Source organism: Panthera pardus, unplaced genomic scaffold (genome assembly GCF_024362965.1).
Source record: "Panthera pardus isolate Hobbes unplaced genomic scaffold, ASM2436296v1 HiC_scaffold_25, whole genome shotgun sequence".
In the NCBI taxonomy this organism is placed as follows: domain Eukaryota; kingdom Metazoa; phylum Chordata; class Mammalia; order Carnivora; family Felidae; genus Panthera; species Panthera pardus.
Genome location: NW_026526821.1, coordinates 87,429,314 through 87,449,578, shown reverse-complemented (window position 1 = coordinate 87,449,578; position 20,265 = coordinate 87,429,314). Strand labels below are relative to the sequence as shown.

At 49.5% G+C, this 20,265-nt stretch overlaps 1 protein-coding gene across 23 annotated transcripts in view; it reads right to left on the bottom strand.

The window, feature by feature from the left end:
* Nucleotides 1-16,443, bottom strand: part of DYSF (dysferlin) — a 224,594-nt gene extending 208,151 nt beyond the window's left edge. For 7 of the 23 annotated variants that reach the window (XM_053890800.1, XM_053890796.1, XM_053890804.1 and 4 more), the window contains exon 1: nt 6,307-6,574. In XM_053890800.1, the coding sequence (XP_053746775.1) occupies nt 6,307-6,397 (91 nt within the window). In that variant the 5' untranslated portion in view covers nt 6,398-6,574. Of the gene's footprint in view, nt 1-6,306; nt 6,581-15,953 lie in introns of those variants that run through there. The other 16 variants (XM_053890790.1, XM_053890794.1, XM_053890792.1 and 13 more) reach the window with 4 other exon arrangements.
* Nucleotides 16,444-20,265: the final 3,822 nt, after the last annotated feature.

Here is a 20,265-nt window from a genome sequence, read left to right as displayed (position 1 = left end):
GTCATGATCTCGCAGTTCATGGGTTCAATCCCCTGCTCATGCTCTGTCTCTCTCTCTCAAAAATAAATAAACATTAAAAAGGGGGGAAAAAAAGAAGATGTGTTATATAAATATACAATGGAATATTACTTGGTGATCAAAAAGAATGAAATCTTGCCATTTGCAACAACATGGATAGGACTGGAGGGTATTATGCTAAGCAAAATAAGTCAGTCAGAGAAAGATACATATCATATGGTTTCACTCATATGTGAAATTTGAGAAACTTAACAGATGAACATAGGGGAAGGAAAGGAAAAATAATATAAAAACGGAGAGGGAGGCAAGCCATAAGAGACTCTTAAATACAGAGAACTGAGGTTTGATAGGAGTGGAGGAAGGGATTAAATAGGTGATGGACATTAAGGAGGGCATTTTTCGGGATGAGCACTGGGTGTCATATGTAAGACATGAATCACTGGGTTCTACTCCTGAAACCAAGACTACACTGTATGTTAACTAACTTGAGAATAAAAAAATAAACTTTAAAAATTTTTAAAAAAGAAAGAGAGCAGAGAAGAGAGGAAATGGGGTGTTCTGGACTCCCAGAGAGAGAGAGACAGGCTGTCTCTGCCCATGAGTCAGGTGACAAGACTTACTGTAAGAAGCTTCCTGGCAGCTTAAGATTGTGCAAGCAGCCTTGATTATTCAACAAGTATGTATCGAGAACTTGTTCTGTTTTGGGTACTCGGTTGCCACTTCATTAGACTATCCATCGTACAAAGAGCATGATAAAGATTCAAAGTATCAGGACAAAACCAGAAGGCAATGGCAACTGAAAGGAGAAAAGATAGCCCTGGCTTCCGCTGAAGGAAGATCTGCTTTACTTGTCAGCACAGATACCCTCTTACAAAAAGGAGGGTAGGTAGATATACCGGCTGTGATAGAATGTACTCTGAGAGGGGTACTCTTTAAACCCAACAGGCCAATTAGAACTGGGGACTATACCTGAAATATCTATGACAAAATGTTAACATCCTTAATATATAAAGAGCACTTGCAACTAATTAAGAAAAAGTCAACCCCCACAAAAAACTGGGCAAATTAAAAAGCAATTCAGTAAGAGGGGCACCTGGGTGGCTCAGTCAGTTAAGTGTCTGATTCTTGATTTCAGCTCAGGTCATGATCTCACAAGTTCGTGGGATTGAGCCCTGAATCTGGCTCTGTGCTGACATCACAGAGCCTGTGAGACTCTCTCTCTCTCTCCCTCTCTCTCTTCCTTCCTTACCTCTCTCTCTGTCCCTCCCACCATCCCTCCCTCTCTCTCCCTCTCTCTCTCAAAAATAAACTTAAACTTCTTAAAAAAGCAATTCAGTAAGACATAAATGCAAGTAAGTAATAGGTAATAACATTGAAATATCACAAATACTATTTGAACCTAAGAAATGGTTAAAGATGATTGTTAAAGCATGATAATGTTTTGTGTTAGCAGGATTATAGGGAAAAAAGTTTCATACTCAGCTAATGAGAGTGTAACACTGGTATAGAAGTTCAGGAAAGCAATTTGGGAAATGCAGCAAAGCCTTACACGCATCTCTCTAACCTCTGACACAGACAACAGCAACGCCACTTCCAGTGTTTACCCAAAGGGAATAATTAAATATGTTAATAAAGATTTAATCAACTGGGGTACCTGGGTGGCTCAGTTGGTTAAGCGACTGACTTTGGCTCAGGTCGTGATCTCATGGTTCGTGGGTTCAAGCCCCACATCGGGCTCTCTGCTGTCAGTGCAGAGCCTGCTTTGGATTCTCTCTCTCTCTCTCTCTCTCTCTCTCTCTGCCCCTCCCTGTGCTCTCTCTCTCAACAATAAAGAAACATTAAAAAAAAACTTTAAATGAAACAAAATAAAATAAAATCAAGCTTCACTGAAGCATTAGCACAGCCATTTAAAAAAAGATTTAATCACTAGGATATTTCTCACAGTGACAGTATAACTAAGACACGGATATAAATATAAAAAATTTGATATAACTGAAATATACATCAATAGGGGGTTGATGAACTGAATTAGCGTGCATCCATGTAATAAAATACTATGCAGACATTTTAAAAAGACGTGTAAAGGATTATTTACTGACAGAAAGATGCCCCTGGTTCATTGTCAAGTGAAAATGTAAACATTCAAACATTTGAAAAAAGATATCTGGAATGGGATTATCTCTAGAGAGGAAGGCAAGGGATCTGGGAATTGCGATGGAGGGGTGAGACTGGCAAGGTTCTGTTCCTTGTCCTGGTAATACACATGGCTAGTCCCTTCCCCATTTATTCATTAAAGCTGGGTGTCTCAACCTTGTCACTATTAACGTTTGAGGCTGGATAACTCTTTCTTATGGGTATTGTGGGCCAGTCCTATACACTGTAGGATATTTAATAGCATCTCTGGCCCTTTCCCACTCGGTGGTAACAACCCAAAATGTCTCCAGACATTGCCAAATGTGTCCTGAGGAACAAAATCACCCCCAGCTGAGAACCAGTACATTAAAGCATACATTTACATTGTATGTACTTTACATGGGTGTTAAATTTCACACCTAAAAATTGCTTTTTTGAAAAAGAGGAAAAAAGAATCTTGGATAACTGATAACAAGTTGATTCAAAGTACCTGGATTTGGGGCCATTCATTACTTTTGCCTCATATATTCCTGCAATATATCCTTTTTAAGATTTTTATTTATTTATTTTATTTTGAGAGACAGTGCACACGTGCTCAAATTGGGGAGGAGCAGAGAGAGAGGAGAGAGAGAGAGAGAGAGAGAGAGAATCCCAAGCAGGCTCTGCACCAACCTGGAGATCACCACCTGAGCCAAAATCAAGAGTCAGACACTTAACCGACTGAGCCACCCACGCACTCCTATAATAAATCCTTTTTTTACACTGAGTATGCATTATGTTCACAAAAAGAAAATAGAAGGTTATTTCAACGCTTTAAAACCACTTTATAATGTTTAAAAAGCCAGATTCAGAGAGCCCTGCAGCCCACATTCCCTATACAGCTGAGGCACACCAGCCCCTAAGAAGTCTTTCCACCTTCAGAAGTTTCTATAAGATCCCCCAGCCTCCTGCCCAGAGCCTAGAGACCAGCCCCCACCTCTGTGCTCCCCCACCCCCACAGGAGACAGAAGGGTGGGAAGGAGGAGAAAGGGAGAGGGGCCCACTAGAGAGACATAGGAAGGAAGAGAGGCCCTGACAGGATGAAAGAAAGGGAAGGAACAGTAATGCCTGGGTGAAGCAGGGTAGAAATTCACCAAGCCAGGTCACAGGAGAGCACACCCTCAAAGAAATAACATGTCTGAGCTCCAAGGGAAGAGGGATCTGGTTTTGCTTTTGGCTGTGTCCCCAGCACCTTGATTAGCACCAGCACATACTAGGTGCTCAATAAATATTTGTTCGGTGAACTAAGTGCATGAATGAAGAGGCATAAATAATCACATTAGCCAGTGGAAAATGGGTAGAACAGAAGAGAGGCACAGTCATCAAATGCTATAGGAAATGAAGCCGTTCATTCATGCAGATAATCTGTCAAACCTATCTGCCACAGCCCAGGTACCCATGGTAGTTTTAGTTAACTAATTAGTTAATTAGTACAGAACAAAGGAATGATAAGTATTCATTAATAGCCTCCACCCTGAACCCATGAGAGAGGGAGAACCCATGAGAGAGGACCCAGAAAGTGGCCTCAGAGTCCAGCCTCCCAGAGCTCATGGTCTATTTCGGGAGGTAGGTCCTGAAATTACATCCGAGCCTGGAATGCCCTGGGAACAACTGCGGGGAAAGTGGGGCCGGCCAGGCCCATGCATTTGGGGCTGCAAGTGGGAGCCAAGCAACCAGTGCAGGCTGGTTTCTCTGCAAGCAGGCCACAGTGCCCTCTGTGCCATGAGGGGATCAGGCTCTAGGCTTCTCACCTCACTAACTGCACATCTGAAATGTTGGAGAATTTTTAGAAACACCTATATCTGGGCCCCTCCTCTAGAGATTCAAGCGAAGAGGGGATAAGGAGGTTGGTAGCGGTCTTTTTTAAGGCTCTCCACGTGTTCTGTTGTGCAGCCAGGGTAGAGCACCCCAGCCTAAATGATCTGTAAATTCTGGGTCTGATTCTAATGGCCTCTCTCCCTAAGTGTCAACTCAGCCATGGACTGCAGTATGAATAGCCTCTGGGGTGGGAGTGGGGGAGGGAATGACATTAATTTCACATTTCACCACATCTCACATCAATTTCTCTTAGAGTGTGGTTCCAAAATGTTCTGCAGCAAGTAGATGTTAAGCGCTGAGTCTCAGACCTCTTGGACCTTGCTGGATCAGAATCCAGAGGATTCTCAGGCACAGCAAGTATGAGGACCACTGGCCCAGAATGCATGAGGCTTCAGGCACATCTGAAGGATGGTCAGAGCCTGGGCCAGAAAGCACACGAACACTACAGAGAACTGCTTTGTGCTCAGCACTGGGCATCCTGATAAATAGGACAGGCTGCTGCTCTCAAGCAGTCACAGCATTCTAAGCGTGGATCTGAGTGCTGGGCACAGGCTGGCTGGGGTGAGCACTCTAGCAGACCTAGTAAGGTGCTGTACACACAGAGAGAAGAGACTCACTCGTGAATGCCAGCGGAAGCCTGGGTGCCTTCTTGGAGAAGGTGGCATTGCAGCAGAGCTTTGAAAAACAATAGGCTTTGAACAGTTGGAGATGTTACATTCTATTATATTTCCATTTTGCTAGGAGTTTATCAATGCAAATAAATAGTAAAGCATCACAAGGGTGGGGGGGGTGTGAATACTGAGAGGACAGCCACTGAATGGGGTACCTGGGCCAGGGCAACAGCCAACAGGGGCCTCAACAGATGTGGTCACCTTCCTGACCCAACGGCACTGCCCACTCCAAGAACTCCCTGCCATGACCACTGACCTGGACACATGGCTTCCCCAGGTTTCCATTTCCTTATCTGCAGAATGGAGAGATTGGGAGTTACCACAAGACTGTTCCAGAACCAGAGGGAAAGAGCTGTGAACAGATCCCAAAGCATCCAGGAGACCTAGGCGTCTCTAGGCCCCTGGTCTCAAGACCCTTACAGGACTTCTTTTCCAGCCAGAGGTGGACCCACAATTTCTATAAGGGAATGGCTTAGGCAGATGAGCTAGTGACCTTGTCGTGAAGTTGCATTTCATAGTAGGCATCCAGTAATGTCACCAGCTCATGAAAAGAGCAAAGCTTTCCAAAATGCGTTTACTTACATTTTTCAAAAGAGGGATAAAATGTAAACTGTCCCATAACAAAGAATAAATGTGAGTATTTCTCACTTTGCCAAATTGTGTCTGCCATCTATGGTCATTATTAGTTTGAGGAGCTTGGAGTCTGGATGGAGATCCTGGCTCAGAGCTAAAGAGCCCCCTGGTGCCCTCACTGTTTTCAAATCTCAGGAAAACACCGGCCACTTTTCCCTCTACTTTTGGTAAGAGAGAAACCAAAAATAAATTTATCTTTCTTTGCAGAACTGGGGTCCTGACTCACAGCCATTGTTCCTTCTCTTCATTTTAACATATCCTTCCTTTTCTCTTTCCCCCTCTTGAGACACCTCCTCCCATGAGAATGTCTACCTTAAAGGGGATGGGTTAAGGGTACATGGTGAGAAGGGGGGTTAGGAGTCCTTTGTTGCTCCAGAGAAAGAGAGAGAGAGAGAGAGAGAGAGAGAGAGAGAGAGAGACCCTCTCTTGTCTAAGCACCTCATGTAGATGCTTAGGCTCTTTGAATTCTGAAAAACATCCTTGACACCGCTCAAAATTCTGGCGTCAAGGCCATATCGCTCCTATTTTGTTCCTTTTCTTCCCAATTGAGGCATGGCGGATTCAATATGGCCAGTGTTCAATAAAGACGGGCGAATGAATGAATGAACGAAATAAAGACACAACTTCAAAAGCACACCATCTACACGCCCAGTTTGTAAGCGATCCTGATTCCACTCTCTGTTCTGCACCCATCTTTCTTTTCTCACCCTTAGCCTCACTGCCCGGTAAAGGGTTCTCACATCATACCTCCGGGAACGGGTCTTAGAAAAGTGGCAACTATTACATACTATAGCACTTTCCGTTTTCCAAAACTGCAGAGCACTATGGTATTTATTATGCTCTGGTTCATCCTCCTCGCCCTCCCTGCAGGGCTGAGATTTCTGTCCCCGTGCCCTGGGCTAGGGTTAGTGCCGGAGCCGTGGCCGCAGATGCGGCCGCGCGCGGAGGGTCGGACGGCGCGGGCGCACGGGTGCCGCGGCCAAGGGGCTCTCACCTCGGAAAGTCAGGCTGGCGACCGGGTCGCTGCGCCGGTCCTTCTTCACACTGGGGAGGTTGCTGGCCCTCACCAGCAGGCAGCACAGCATGGTTGGGCCGCCCCGGGCGCGCAGAGGCACGCGGGCAGGACGGGAGCGGGAGCAGGGGGCCCGGGCACCAGCGAGCGAGAGCCCGGCACCGCGGCACCCGCGCCAGAGGGGAGCAGTCGCCTTCGCTGCGTTTCCGCAAAGAAGTCCGCGCGCCCGGCCGAGGCCGCGGGGAGGACACAGGACACCCGCTGGGCGGACCGTCCCACCCCCGCCCGGCCCTAGCCCCCGCCCAGGCCCGCCCCGCGGGTGGCGGGCGGGGCGGGGCTGGGGTCAGATGGGCGCCGGTGGCTGCGCTGGTCCCCCTCGGCGGATACCCGCCCCGGGCCGGGAACGGAAGCGGCGCTGACGCGGAGCGCACAGCTGAGCCAGGCGCCGGCGACTCGAGCCCGGCGCTCTGCCCGCCGGGGCCGGAGCGCACCAGTGCCGACCTCGCGGGAGGCCGCGGCTCTGCACCCCGCTGCGCCCAGCCAGGCTCCGCACGCCTAGGACGCCGGGAGACTGGGGAACGAGCGAAGGCGGGAGGAGGGGACATCCGGCCGCAGGAACGCGAGAGTCTGCGGAAAACTACCAGTTGCAGCGAGTGTGCGGAGCGGCGGGGCGACACGCTCCAACCCGAGCCCCCGGCTTCGCGCCGCCCGACCAATTACCCGCCCGCGGTGCCCAGGCGGCCGTTCTGGAAACACTCCCGGACCGGCCCGAGCCTCGCGAACCCGCCCCTCAGCTTCTCCAAGCAGTCTGGGGTCGCTCGTCTCCGTGCGCTGAGGTGTTTAAATTATATTGCGTTCCCTGAAGCACACCGATCCACACGCTGCCCACTCGGTCCCCCTGCCACCGCCTCGACAGCAACCTCCAGGCCCCCCTCACCCCCTACAGGGGGGAGGAATTGAGTTTAGCGCGAGCCTTGAGTGCTTGTCAGGTCCTTTGCAGCTGGTGGACTTCTCTACCACGGGAGCCCTGGCTTCTCATCTCTACACCCCTACACCGTAGCACCTAGCACGGGGCAGGACACTGCCCCTCCGCCACCTCCTCACCGGTCCTTAGCCTAAATTCAGTGGCTAGTCATCATTCTGCCGCAAAACCTCTCAACTCGCTTTCCCCTCTCTTATTTAGAGGCTCCAGCATTTTTCATGTGGGTAAACCATAACCTGGTAAAATCCAACTCTGCTTACTCCACCCTGCACCGAAGATGTTGGAGAATCACAGATCTAACCTGCCCCCACCACTTGATAACCGTGACTCCTGACTCAGGTGCACCCTGACTGCTACCCAGCAAGCAATCTTTCCACAGTCTCTTCAGAGAGGACTGTCATACTTCTCTCTCCCCAAACCTACAACATGCCAAGCCACCCTCACTCTGTTTGCTTCCTATTTACTGAGTACAGAACTTCCCCCAGGCTCCCAGGCTCCTAACCCCCATCAGCATCTGTGCCCAAATCCTTTGCCTTCTCTCCCATTTTTAATTCTTTTTCATTTTATTTATTTATTTTGAGAGAGAGAGAGAGCGCTTGGGGGAGAAGCACAGAAGGAGACAGAAAGAGAATCCCAAGCAGGCTCCATGCTCAGCGCAGAGCCCGATGTGGAGCTCAAACTCACCAACCGTGAGATCATGACCTGAGCCCAAACCAAGAGTCGGAAGCTCAATGACTGAGCCACCAGGTGCGCCAACCGTCTCTCCCATTTTTTATGAATGAAACATCTATACTCCTAAGACCGGCTGGACACTTGGGCACTGGATCCCACCCCTTCAGTGACAAGTCTGAGGCTGTCTTCTCCCCAACCTTAAAGGTTGCACCTTTTCTAGCTGGCTGGGGACTTCCTCCGGACTCTCCCACTCTCCCTGGGTGACCCCACTACCTTCATGATGAGGTGGACACTTGCTTCCTCTCCAACATTCAGACCTCCTTCATCCCTCTTAGCAGAATGCAGCTGTTCAGGTATGACCCCCCAGGCCCAGCTCCAGGTAGATCCTGATCTATCTGAGCCCATCTCCTGGCAACGGCTCTTGCTTTAGCACCAGACATGCATCCTGAGTTGTTCTCCAGAAGGGATGGGCTTTTACTCCGGAAACGGACAAGCCCAACTCCCTCCCCTGATTCTTAAGAATAAGGAAGCATGAGGATCCCATTGGCCTACCATCTCTAGGATGCAGCAGACACCTGTGGCAGCAGACCAGAGAGAAAAATGGTCTGCCTGGGTCTGAGATGACTCTGGAGCTGTACGCTGTAAATGCACAGAACCCACCATGTCTCTGGATCCTACTGGGGCCTAGTACTCGATGGGAGTTCCCTCCAAGGGGGCATGTATTGCGAGGGAAGGTCACCCTAAGACTGTTAATTATTAAAGCCTACTTGAGGCAAGAGCTCACTTACTTGAAGCTTAAATCTTCCTTGCTGACACCCATGACTTTGGTAGCATCTATGTGCCCACAGTATCCAAATGCCTCCACTGAGGCATTTTCTCTACTACCCTCTCCTGCCTGGGCCACTGCAGGGGCCTCCCAGCTGGTCACCTCTAGTCCATTATCTACACTGGGGCCAGGTGATCTTACGACAGATATGATCAGGCCTCAAAGGCCTCCCTTGCTCTTGGGATGAAGCCCAGATCCCTCACCTCCACCCATTGAGAAAGGCCACTCCACCCCTCACTCTCTGAGTCCCAGCTCCTATGGCTTCTCAGGTTTGGGAACGTGCTGAGCTCTCTTCCAACTTGGAGCCCTGCCGTCTCCTCTGCTTGTGAACGCCTTCCCCTCTCTCTTTACAGGGCAACCCCCATGCATCCTCAGGCCTCAGCTTACATATTGCGTCCCTGGGGAAGCCGTCTCTGATATCCTGGCCTAGGATGGGTCCCTCTGGCAAACAACTGGACAGCCGCACTTTTATTCTTGGCATTCATTGCAATTATAAGGAATAACTGTGTAATTATCTGCTCGAGGTCTAGCTGGATGGTGGGGTCAAGGAGGGGAGAGACCAAGGACATCTCAATCGGCCAGGTATTCCCAGTGCACAGTAAGGGCCGGCCTGCGGTTGGCGTAGTGGCCAGTGGACTTGGTTCCCCAGTGTCCTTTCCCCGCATGAGATTAAGCCAGTGGTTCTCAAAGAGGGCAGTACTGCCCCCTGGTGGAGTTTTGGATATGATGATTTGGGATATTTTTTACTGTCCCAGTGATTCCAGGCTGTGTTCCTTTCCCCCAGCTCGCCACACCCCGCCACCTCCTCCTGCTTGAATCCATCAGAGGTAGCACAGGAAATCTGTAGGGGGCATATCAGATATTTCCAGGGGAATATTCCAAAGAACTCGTACATACAAACATTTGGCTTGTGTCCCAGCAACAGGGGCTCCACACGTCTGTTCTGTAAACCAGAAAAGCAGCAGCTGGTGGCCTGAGCCCCGGACACTTCCTGAGGCCCCTTTCCCATTCCAACCTCCAGCTTCCCAGCCTGGCTGCTGTTCGCTGCTTCCTGATGAGATAACTGTTCCTTTGGAGACATCATAGTGCAGCCTCGTCCTAAAGGGGGCTTCCTCCCAAAGGGACTTGTATCAGGAATGCAGTTCTCACGGACAGCCAGCTGGGCCTTCAACTTGTCGCCTTTCTATATGTTCTCCCCTTCTTCTACAGAAATGTTGCACAGTTTTACCTGGACACATGGCCACCCAAATAGAAACTAGATATGGCCTCACAACTAGATATGGCCATGAAACCAAGTGATGGCCAGCAGGGTATGAGCAGAATGTACAGAACTGTCTGATTGTATCCTTATAGGGAAGAGGAACGCCTGCCTGTGCTGTGATACAGGTTGTGATGGTGAAGTCACCAACCATGTTGTCAAGGGGACCCCCAGGAATAGCAGAGCAACAAGACAGGAGGATCTGGTGCTAGACAGCCCTGTGGGTCAGAACCTTACTGGCCAGAACTGCCTAAACATCAACTAGGAGGTAAGTGAGAGAGACTATCGTGTTCACACCACCATTAGTTAGGGCTCACTAATAGCCAGGTTTGCACCCCACCTGAAGCTCAGGTACGGGACAGCTCCTCAGCACCCCAGACTACCCCAGTACCTCTGTGAAGGTGGTAGGGCCAGCTTAGGAGCCACTGAGAGGTAGCAAGGCGGTGAGGGGACCTGTTTTGAAGCTGAGTCTGCATAGCAAGCCCGGACTTTACTTAAGATGTCACGTTAACTGCAACAACATTTCAGGGCTGATAGAGATGAGGAGGAAGGGACTAGAGTTCTCCTCGATTTGCCCCATTGCCCCATCGGTGTATTCACAGATAGGTGCTGACTGATAATCCCAAGAGAGAGGAGACTGGCTGTCTGTTATCCCAAGAGCCCAGGACTAAGGTCTCCAAGATTGAATGAAACACCGTGCTTCACACACTGTCATTGGTGTCCCCTGGGGGTGCATTTGGCCTACAGACCTATTGTCTTTGAGCAACACAATGTTTTATAACAAAATAATACCTTAATTAAACATCAGGAGGTTTCTCCTACAAATCCGAATTTATAGCTTCTCTTGAAAAATCAGAGAAGCTGGCACATGGGCCCAAATTCTCTGCCTGACAGTGCCTATCTGGCACCTGTGCAGTGAGCCATGCACTCTCAGCTCACTCCACTTGCCACCACTTACCCAACGTGCATGTGCTTTTCCTTCTGACCTCATCTTAGTTACACCACCTCCCAGGCTCCCCTAAGTGTGTGTTTTTGGTCCCTGACCTCTTCTGTCACCTATTAGGGGTCCTACCTCCCTGTCGGTCAAAGAAGAGGTACTTCTAACTGAGATTCTTCTTGTTGCTGGAGTTGGGCCGACTGGTATCTTCTGGCTCAGGTCTCTCTTTTTACCAAGGCCTGACGTGGGGTGACCAAGAAGCAAACACACCTTGCCCCTCTGCTCAATAATACCAACCTTGAGATGAAGACTCTGCCTATGAATTTACAGGATTCCTTCAGGGCACAAGTGTCAAGGTCCAAGAACTTCCAAGAGTATGGATGGTCCAAGGCATCCTTCTGCCCTCTCCCCTCACATTCACTGAAGGATACGTGCTCCATTGATAGCCCAATCCAAAGCTGGGACTGAAAGGGCACCTGTGTATCCACCAAGGGTGTAGAATGTACAGGCAGCAGTGACTCTGGCCATGGCCATGATCATGTGAATTCCTGGGCAGAACCATCTTGTAGTGGGAACAATCAGATGGTCCTGGGCCTCCATCCCAGTCCACCCTTTTCTAGCTGTGTGACCCGAGGCATGTGACTTGATCTTTGAGAGTCTGCTTCCACTTCTGTGAAATCGAGAGAATGATACTTCACAGAGCTGTTGGGAGGATTCAAACTGAATGATAGCCCTTCCGGCACAATGGCTGGCACACAGTAGGTTACAGTAGATGTTAGCACTCTACTGGCTAACATTTCATTCTAATGAAGCAATTTGGAAAGAGATTAGCATACAGATAGCTGAGATTGAGCATGACTTTGACCTGGGGAGAGGCACGGAGAAGGTTTGTAGGCTTGAAGGGTCACCAGAGGAATATTTGTCCCACGAAAGATCTACCACCACGGTGATGGCCGTGGCCAGACATCAGGCAGGTGGACAAATGCCTTCAGCTCAGAAGGGGCTGCTCCAGAGTGGGCAGCCAGAGGAGATAGGACCAGGGTCCCTTGAGGCAGAGGGGATGGCCACTCACCACTGAGCCCCTTGTGCCCAGTGTGATGGAGCCAATGATAGGAATGACCAGGCAAAAAAGATAGTGACAGTCTTCTTGGATGTGTGAAGTGATTTCCTTGTACATGTACAATGCATGTTAACTATAATAATTATTATAATAAATATATATATATAATCATGTATAATATTAGTAATAATAGCTAGTATGCATTGAGTGCCAAGAGACTATGTCAAAGAGACTGGACTCCAGGGTGTGAGCAGACCTGGGTTCAAATCCTGCCCCTCCACCTTTTACTGCTTGTCTCTTGAAAATCAAAGGTAATTATGACCCAAAGGAAATCGTGAAGCGGTGAAAGATGGAGCTCTGGAGCCAGATTGCATGAGCTCGATTCCCAATTCCACTACTTACCAGTGTATAATGTAACCTCTTTGTGCCAGTTTTCTCATCTGTAAAATGGGGGTGATATTTGCTATTATATATGGTTGCTAGGAGGGTTAAGTGTTTACATACAAGTGCCTGGTACAAATTATAGCTGGAACATGATGTAGCTCACGGTTAATGAGTTTTATTTAGAACAGTGCCTAGCACCTACTAAGCTCGGTATCAGTTAAATATGTCTCTTTCAAAGACTATTTTTTTGAGAGTGACAGAGCGCAAGCAGGGGAGAGAGAGAGAGAGACAAAGGATCTGAAGTGGGCTCTGTGCCAACAGCAGAGAGCCCAATGCTGGGCCTGAACTCAAGAACCAAGATCATGATCTGAGCCAAAGTCAAATGCTTTGACTGAGTCAAAAGCTGAGCCACCCAGGCGTCCCTAAATATGTCTCTTTCAAAGGATTGTTATGGAGTTTTAAAGAAACAGCAGCTGAAAATGGTACATTGTTTGTACTTAAATGAATGCCCATTCTCTCTCCTTGTGATGAATGTACATTTTCAAAACCAGAATCCTCCATCTATTAGTCATTTGTCTTATATTGTGTGCCCTGCAGCCTTGCACTGCCCCCTACTTTGACTCAGCCCCATGCCAGGTACCCCAAGCACCCCCCCACCCCTCCCGTGTTGGCTCAGGCTCATGGTGCCTGGGTGTGGGCAGCACATGGTATGCTTATTCATGAGCCATGGATGCTGAGAACAACAGAGGGCAGTGAAGAGGGGGGTGGGGGTGAGGATGGGAGGTGCTTTATGACCCTGTATGACCTTGGCCAGGCCCTTGCACTTCTCTGGGCCTATTTGTTCATCTCTAAAGAGGAAAAATATCCCTGCCTTTTGGCCTCACAAAGCTGCTGTGAGCATGACATGAATTTATGTGTGCACAGAGGAGGTGTCGTTATGGGATATTATAATCAGGTAGCCAAAGGAGGAGCTTTATGGGCCCAACACCTAAAGGGTCTGGCTAACTGGTGAGGGACTACTCCCCAGAAGGGTGTTTGGCTCTGAGTAGTGATAGTGTGTCCCTGAGACTGGGGCCTTCTGTGTAATCATTCGCCAGCTTGGCTCTGGCTGGGAGAAGGAGGGTGAACAGGCCTGAATGCGGCAGGGAGGCCAAATTTGGACTTGGGTTAAGAGCAGGGACAGTGCAGGAGGTGGAATGTGTCCAGGGCTGGGGGAGGGAGGGACTGCATTCCCGGTGACTGGGAGTGTGGGCTCACCAGCCCCCTCTGGGGGCACTCACTGTCAGCGCAGACAGCCTACTTCCTTTCTCCCAGGGAAGGGGAGACCACCCAGGGGAGCCAGGCAGCAGGCAAAGGGCAAGGCTGCAGACTGAAATCACGCAGGTGGGGGGAGGGGCGAGTCAGAGACACCAAGGGAGGATGACGGATGCGGGATGGGGAAGATGGCCCCACAGACAGCCCTTGGGGTTGAAATAATGACCGGAGAGGAGCCACACCAGCAGTACTCCTGTGGGTAAAGCACTTCAGGGGTTAGAAAGTGCTTCCCCATACATTATTCATTCTTTCCTTCCTCCTACTAGGGTTCAGGGCCTGGCATGGGTAGGGGAACCATGAATTATGAGACAAGTATGTGTGTGTGTGTGTGTGTGTGTGTGTGTGTGTGTGTGTGTGTGTGTATTAGGGGTGGGGGAGGGTGGGAGAGCTTGTGATCAGGGAAGGAAAATCTGGTTCAGGCTGAATGGACACCAGAGGAGACAAGACCCCTGAGAACACAGGCAGGGCTCCATGGTGGCCCCCCTTGAGGTTCTTTTATGCATTGAACAGCTCTAGAGGGTGCCATTTGCAAAGCTTGTTCAGCCCTTGGCCTAGGGCACTGTGATGGGGGCTAGGGCACTGGAGCAAGAGGCAGCTATTCAAGCACAGGGTTTCCCCCTCCCTCCAAGATGACAGTACCCTCCTTCCCCTCAGCTAGGGGGATATTCACGGTGGGTATGATGCTCCCTGCAGCTGAGCAACTAGGAGCCCTGGGCCCTTCGTGAGGCTGCTGGCCTGGCCTGACGTGCCCAGTGCTGAGGATGCAGAGGAAGTGTGGAGGCCCCCCTTTTGTGCCTTTGTCTTTCCCCTGGAAACACCTGGATAAATTTCATTTCCGGAGAAAACTGTGGGAAACTGGTGGAGAACAGGTCAAAACAACACGTTAGCAAAAAAAACAGCTGTAGTGTCACCTCCCACTCCCCTTCTATCCCTCCTCTTGGCTCAGGCTGCTTTCCAGGTCACAGGCTCATTCAGTGAGCCCCAAATTTCACATCCAGGAGTGTGTGTGCACATGCACCTGTTCTGACATGTCTTTGTGTGCTGTGGTGGACACACGCCTTCTTTCTCTGAACCTTGGAACATCACAAATGTCATATGCAGTCCTGGGTGTACATGTGTCTCGGAACACGTATGTACATAAGCATCGGGCATCTGGGAACAAACAGGTATATCCAGGAACTCACGAAACTGAAAAGGGAGGTCTGTTGGATGTTATGATTTCTGAGGGCCTGAGATGAAGCCAGTCTCAGAAGAGAAGGGAAGTGACAAGTAATAGAGACTGAGAACAAACCCACTGGGTTGGGGCTGGGGGCTGGACTCTCATACCCTTGGCTCCAGTCCTCCCCCCACCCCCATTGGCTCTAAACCTAAAAACCCAGCGGGGTAGACCACAGCTCTGGCTTGACTGTGGGGGCAGTCCCAGGAAGCAGATTGGGCCTGGTCCTCACTTCCTGGAGAAAAAGTTCAGTCATGACCATGGGAAGACTTTACTGTGGGAGGTCCCAATCTGATAGGGGAGTAGGCTCCTCTGTTCAAGGATGATGAAGATACCACTCCCCAGATACCACTCCCCAACAAGCTCCAGTCCGGTGGGAGGGGAGGGGAGAAAGGAGAAAGTTCCTAGAGGCTGGTGCTGGTGTCAGCCCTGCCAGCTGCTAAATTTCTCCCATCCTGTGCGGAAAGCCAGAGTAGGATCCCTGGACAGGAGAGTGGTGCCTCTGCCCCCAGTGGCCTCCTGCCTGCCAGCCCAGCCTGTGATAGAGAGCTGAGGCCTCGGAGAGCAGCCAGGCCCAGGCCCGGGGAAGACAGCAGGGCTATAAATAGGCCTGGGACCCAGCCTTCGGTGGAGAGGAGGAGATCCCCGCAGTACAGTGCGGGAAGACCTCTGCTAAGAGACCCAGAAGAGTGAGAGGAGAGGTGCTGGCCCCAACTTCCAGGCCCACTTTAGCCCCAACCTGGGTTCAGCTTCCAGGATCCAGAGAAGCGCTGCTCAATCACCTCACTCATTGCCTCAGTTTCCCTCTGGGTCGCCCATTTCTGAGGATGTGTGTCTTTCCAACACTCAAAGTCAGTCTGGCTGGGGCGTGGAGTCTCTTCTCTCCCATCCCCGTGCCCTCTGGGTGGAGGTCTGAGGTGTCCCCTCTCTGACCACCCCCCCCCTTCCCTCCGCCCGGCGGGGATGCAGGCCCCTCCTACCTGCAAACACCGCTGAGCAGTAGGCATCGCTGATATCGGTGTCTGGGGTGTGGACGTTCTCGGCGTAGAGGATGAAGACTCTCAGCATGACTGGCGCGAGAAAGGGCCCCGTGCGCCCAGGGCGCGGAGAGGGCTTGAGAAGGTCGTGGAGGATCTAGGCGCAGCTCGTGGGTCTCCTCACTGGAGAAGGCTGGAGGAGGGAGGCCGTTTGGGATCGCTGGCTGCCGGCTCAGATCTTCTGCTCTTAAAGAGGAACAGGCCAGCCCCGGGCTGCTCCAGTGGGCTACACGCGGTCCTCGCACCCTCTGCGCTTACCAGCTTGTCAGCAGGCGCTCTGAGAACTGGGGCTTCTGCTCATCTTCCACCCCCGCCGCCCTACCCGGCTCGGCCGAGCTGTAATTCAATGCTCCGGCCGCAGACTCTCCCAATGACAAGGCATTTTGCACCTGGCTGGGGAAGAGCGGACTGGGCGGCGGCCGCGATGGCGGAGGGCTGGCCCAGGGCTCAGGACGCCCAGCGCAGTCCAGATCTCGCTCCAAATGGGAGAAAGGCTCTGCCCCTCCCCCGACCTTCCACCCCCGGCCTCACTCCTCGCCAAGTCTGTCGCCTCCTCCCGACGCGGGGATTTGAGCACTCCCGGTCGGCCGGAGTCAGCGGGCCGCTCTGAGGACCAGTTGGGGAGCAGGCGCAGGGACTGCGCTTTCCGAGAAGCCAGGAGCTGAGGAATTTCATTGACCGACCTGGTCTAGCTGCCTTAAAAACTCTTGCTTACCGCCCCCTCCCCCCCCACTTTCTGGCTATAAAAGCAACATCTGGTACCTTTAACACAAAAGCATAAAAGAAAGAAATCTCTGAGTCTGAAAAAAATAGTATTAACATTTGGAGATTTACCAATCCAGGCTTTTCCCTCTTGAGAGAGAGAGAGAGAGAGAGAGAGAGAGAGAGAGAGTGTGTGTGTGTGTGTAAATTAGAGCATTTATTATATTTCTGAGATCAATGTATATGCAGTTCTGTGCACTGCTTTTTCAGGTAACATTTTCTTGCATCATTATTCATTTTTCATAGACAATTTTTTCAATAGCTACATACTTTTGTATCATATGAATGGACTAGATTTACAAAACTTTCCCATTGTTATACATCACTATCATAACAGTGAGAAATACTTTTTTTTTTGTATAAAAACTAGGATATAACCCCATCTTGAGCCCCTTGTGCTAGTTCCTTAGATTGGATTTTCAGCTTTGGAATGATAAGGTTGCAGGACATCCTTTTTTTTTTTTAGGTCCTAGTACCTATTGCTAAACTGCTTTCTGGGAGCTGTGTAGATCCACTTTCCCAGCAGTTGGGTGACTCACCTTCTAAAGAGGGCCACTCTGATGGATGTGCACCTGTCAGCAAAACTTCTCTCCCAGCAACCCATGGGGGTAGCACACACACCCAGGGCAGGAGCAGATTGCTGGGGCTTTTTGCCCCACGGGTGGTAAGAGTGGGAGCAACCCTCCCTGAAAGGTCTGTAATTTTAGGATCAGGACAGCAAACATTTCCTGCAGCAACCTGTGTCTCTTCTTTTCTTTGCCTCTAGCACACTATGTGGTTGGGGAGGAGGGGGAAATGGGGGTTGAAATTCAATCATTCATTTAACAGGCGTGTATCAAGTCTTACAACATGCCAGGACTGTCCTGGGTGATGGGGACACAATGATGAGCAGAAGTGGCATGGTGCCTGTTATGGGCTGAATTGTCCTCCCCGCCCCCCCTCCCTGCCAAATCCATAAGTTGAAAATCTGTATGTTAATCCATATGCCCTAACCCCCCAGTTAGGAATGTGACTGTGTTTAGAGATAGGGCCTTTACAGAGGTGATTAAGTTAAAACAAGTCTGTGTGCTCTAATCCAATCCAACAAGTGTTCTTTTTTTTTTTTTTTTTAATGTTTATTTTTGAGAGAGTGAGAGAGAGCATGAGCAGGAGAGGGGCAGAGAGAGAAGGAGACCCAGAATATGAAGCAGGCTGAGCTGTCAGCAGAGCCCAACGTGGGGCTCCAACTCACGAACCACGAGATCATGACCTTAGCCGAAATCAGACGCTTAACTGACTGAGCCACCCAGGCGCCCCCAACAAGTGTTCTTATAAGAGGAAATTTGGAATGGCGACACCAGGGATGCATGCACACAGAGGAAAGACCATGTGAGGATACAGTGAGAAGGTGGCTCTCAAAGCCAAGGAAAAATGTTTCAGAAGGAATCAAATTTGCCAACCAATAACTGGATTTTGGATTTCTAGCTCCCAGAACTGTGAGAAAATACATTGCTATTAAGTCACCCAGTCTGCTGTATATTGTTATAGTAGTTTGAGGAAACTAATATAGTCTCTGATTTCAAGGAGTATACACTTCAGTGGAGGAAACTGACACTTAATGAAATAATCAAGCCAATCATATACCAGTGCAAATCTGTAAAAGCAAAAAAGGACAGAAAATGGCGGCCCTCGTGTATCCTAGGAACAATGAGAGGTATCTGAGATGAGATGTGAAGGCCAGTTAGGAGTTCATTGGGCAAGACTGAGGTTGCGGCAGAGAAAAAGGGTGTTCTAGAGAGCAGTAAGAGAATGCTCTGGGTCAAGGCTCTGGGGAGAGCCTGGGAAAGACCACTGTGACTGGAGAGCAGGCTGGGCATAGGGGGTGTGGAGGTGTGGAGGAGGTGAGGCTGAGAGAACCACACAGGACCTGAGGTAGTCCAGAGGAATGACAGGATCTAATTTGCTTTTCAAATGCTCCCTCTGGTTGCTTTTTGAAGAATGAAGTGCAAGGCGCCAGACTGAAGGCAAAGAGATCAGTTAGAAGCTCCAGCAGAGGGATGGTGACCCAAGGTACTGAGAGTGGGTTGGAAGGAAGTAGAGCAAAGCTGGGAGGAAGTGGGAGGGACGTTCTGCAGAGCAAGCGTATGAGTAGATCAGGTTTCTTGCTGCTAACCTTGGCCATTATATGTTGCTGGACAAAAAAACTTTGGCTTGGATGAAGTAATTGACTCATTCATTCATTCACTTAGCCAACATTTATAGGGTGCCTGTATGTGGCAGGAATTGGCCAGATTCAAGTTTTAGAGAAGGGTACCAAGTAGGGGGTAAACTTTAATTTCATTGGGAAGAAGGCAAGAGGCCCTGTTGGTACAAGGAAAGCCCAAATTAAGATCTATTTTTAAAGAAGTACAGTTTGGCTCTATTCAGATGTATAAAGTAACACGAACCTGCTCTAAGGCAGAACTAAAATTGGATCTCAGAAGCACCTAGCTGCTTGCAAATGTGGTGTGACTAAAGTGATTTGACCAGAACCAGTTTTCTTTATCGGTTAAACACCCATCCCCTTGCAACTTCTCTACGTTATTTATTCATGCAGCAGGTTCTCTTCAAACTTTTTAAGTAAACTCTCCCCACAACATGGAGCTCACGCTCATGACCCAGAGATCAAGAGTTGCATGCTCTACTGACCAAGCCAGCCAGCCTCCACTCTCTTCAAACCTGTTATCCACAGGACATTCTGTACAGAAATAAATGGTTAGTAAGAATGCACCTCAACTTTATTCCTCAATGTGTAGGATATGTTTGGGGTGTCTTCTGTATTTCAAAGAACTACATTCTTTGAGACCACCCCCTGGCAAAGGGAAAGAGACCCAATTCAAGATTCAACACTGAACCAATCTGCTGCTCTCTTTCCAAGAATTTGGAATTGAGACTGAGGGATGCTAGCCTCTATGTGTGGCTGGAGCTGAACTGAATAAAACTGGAGGCTCAGAGGAACCACATGCATGGAAAAGTGGAGAAATTTGGAAAAAAAAAAAAAAAAGAGACACCTTGATCTTGGACTTCTGGCCTCCAGAATTGTGAAAAAATAAATTTGTTGTTGTAACTACCACAGTTGTGACAATTGATTAAGAGCAGCCACAGGAAACTAATACACCAAGCCTCTGACAATGCAATCAGACCATTGTTGAAAAGAGCAGGCATTCAGAACGTTTTTTACTGCTTACTGTTTTGGGGCAGAAAAGGAAGGTCAACTCTCCAACCTCACTGCGAAATCAAGGAGCAAGTTTTACATTATTTCCCAGTAGAAAAAAGAAAGAAAAAAAGCAGCAGATTTTTAGCGAAAGAGGTAATTTGGAAAACGTACATGATTTCTATGTTCTCTGCCATACATATCTTGGCAAAGCTTCCTGAGAACCACAAACCTGGTCACACTTCAGTCATCTTATGTTTCCCCTGAGAAGAAAAACTCATGGTAGTTTCAGAGGGCTTCAATTTCCCATGAAAGGGGCCT